This window comes from Vigna angularis, chromosome 9 (assembly GCF_016808095.1).
Source record: "Vigna angularis cultivar LongXiaoDou No.4 chromosome 9, ASM1680809v1, whole genome shotgun sequence".
Classification (NCBI taxonomy): domain Eukaryota; kingdom Viridiplantae; phylum Streptophyta; class Magnoliopsida; order Fabales; family Fabaceae; genus Vigna; species Vigna angularis.
Genome location: NC_068978.1, coordinates 12,852,168 through 12,854,669, shown reverse-complemented (window position 1 = coordinate 12,854,669; position 2,502 = coordinate 12,852,168). Strand labels below are relative to the sequence as shown.

The window sequence follows — 2,502 nt, the reverse complement described above, 5'->3', positions numbered from 1 at the left end:
GTTAGAGCCTATCCTAGCAAGTTCTATGTGAGCATTCTATTCTTCTATTCTATTAGTAAGTGGGTTTTTAAGCTTAACTCAACCCCACAAAACCGGCTTGTAAGGTGAGGTTTGCACCTCACTTATATTATAATTTGGTCTTATCTCTAGTCGATGTGGGACTTCCAACACACCCCCTTCACGCCGAGGTATAGACATCTCGTGCGTGATAGTAGAAATTGGGTGGTCCGATAACGGCCCGATAGCAGGTGGAATAGAAGAATAGATTGCCCACTTAGAACTCGCTAGGATAGACTCCAACTATGGCTCTGATACCATATTAGTAAGTGGGTTTTTAAGCCTAACTCAACCCCACAAAACCGGCTTGTAAGGTGAGGTTTGCACCTCACTTATATTATAATTTGGTCATATCTCTAGTCGATGTGGGACTTCCAACATATTCCACCCGCTATCGGGCTGTTATCGGACCACCCAATTTCTACTATCATGCACGAGATGTCTATACCTCGGCGTGAAGGGGGTGTGTTGGAAGTCTCACATCGACTAGAGATAAAGCCAAAATATAATATATAAATGAGGTGCAAACATCACCTTACAAACCGGTTTTGTGGGGTTGAATTAGGCTTAAACCCACCTTCTAATAGTACTAATCAGTTAAACAATTTCTACAAATAAAATGTAATGTCAAAGGAAACAGAAGTTTGATAGCAATCCCAAATGCAGAGTAGAAAATAAAAATGTATCAACCCTTGACCAGGAAAACATCAGCGACAGAGGTTACAACCTAAACCAACTCATCTAATTCAAAATTTACAAACCATTCATGCACATTCTATGACAAACGCATTGTTAGTCAAATAAGGTGTCACCTTTCATCATTTCAACAAGTCTCTAGAGATCATTTCGTGCAAAAATTCCTCTGCCTTTTCAGTCTCGTTGTTCTTAAAGAGAGCCGGGATGATTATTTCAAAAGTTATAACATTAGATAAACAACCACTGTCTTCCATTTTGGACCACAAGGTCAATGCCTCATCAAGCAAACCCTCCTTACAAAGACCACTGATCATAACATTATAAGTCCATATGTCGGGATTGTGACCTTTATTCAATATATCTTGAAAAATCTCTTGTGCATTCTTAAGTCTCCCCCCTCTACACATCCCATTAATAAGTATTGTTGCAGTGTATATATTGGGTTGAACTCCATTTTCTCTCATTTTCCTCAATAATTCAATTGCCTTGTCTAGATGATGATTTTTACATAAAACATTAATCATGGAACTATAAGTGATTACGTCTGCTTGTTGATTTCTACCACGCATCTCACGAAAAAGATTCCAAGCATGAGAGATTCTTCCAGTTTTGCACAAACCATCAATAAGAGTATTGTAAGTCACAATATTTGGAACTATATTCCTGTTGTGCATTTCCTGAAAGAGATTTATGGCCTCATCCACCCTTTCGTTCCTTATAAGTCTATTTATCATGATATTGTAAGTCCTAACATCAGGACTCACTCCCATGTGAGTCATTGCACTGAATACTTGTTTCGCATTCTTCACTTTATTAACTATGTAGTACCCATCCATTAGAGCACTAAAGCTAACAACATCAGGTTTCACATGAGCTTTCACCATCACACCTAACACATTCTTGGCTTCTCCTAGCTTTTTTTCCTTACACAATGCATCAATCAATATATTATAGGTATAAACATTTGGCCTGATACTATTTGATAGCATTTCATTTAGAAAACCAAATGCTACTTCTACCTGTCCCACTAAGCAAAAGCCATAAATTAGAGTACTATAAGTAACAACATTAGGAGAAATTCCCTTGATAACCATCTCAGAATACAAATCATAAGCTTCTTTTGGTTGTTTCTTTTTTAATAGGGAGTCAATAATTATGGTGTACATTACCGCTGATCGACCTTGAATACTTCTGAGCAATTTGATCGCGGCTTCAGTTTCTCCTATTTTGCTCAATCCATTGATCAGAATAGCGTAAGTAATGTGATTGAATCGAAATCCTAGTGCTATCACTTTGTCGTGAAGGTTGAAGGCTTCCTTGACCTCACCCTTATCACAGAGACCTCTCATGAGTGTATTTAAGGTTATGGCATCTGGATGATAACCCCGTTTGAGAATCTTGGCAAATACAGAAAAAGCGAAAGCCAATTTGTCTAAGTGACAGAAACAATTGATGAGGAGGTTGAGATTAGCATGGTCACAGAGAATTCCCTTGAGCTCCATTTCCTTAATGAGAGAAATAGCAGTAGGGTACCGCTTCATCCTCACAAGAAATCCCAAAATCTTTCCAAATTCGAAGATGGGAGGAACATGGCGCTTATGAAGCAAGCGATTGAATTGTGAGACGGCTTCGTCGTTTAACGAAGTTTGAGAGTGAGAGCAAAAGAGGGAATTGTGGATTGGAAGAAAAGGTGGAAACTTGGCAATGGAAGAAAGAACTGAAAACCTAAAATTTTTTGAGAGCCACATC

The 2,502-nt window shown here is 38.4% G+C and overlaps 1 protein-coding gene across 1 annotated transcript; it reads right to left on the bottom strand.

Annotated features, from left to right (window-relative positions):
- Nucleotides 1–718: 718 nt before the first annotated feature.
- LOC108346373 (pentatricopeptide repeat-containing protein At1g12300, mitochondrial) lies at nt 719–2,502 on the bottom strand. The gene has a single exon (XM_017585455.2). The coding sequence runs from the start codon at nt 2,499–2,501 to the stop codon at nt 876–878; it is 1,626 nt and encodes a 541-aa protein (XP_017440944.1). The 5' UTR covers nt 2,502; the 3' UTR covers nt 719–875.

Excerpts from the sequence above, each read along its gene's own strand:
- LOC108346373 (XM_017585455.2), bottom strand. The coding sequence starts at position 2,501 with ATGTGGCTCTCAAAAAATTTTAGGTTTTCAGTTCTTTCTTCCATTGCC.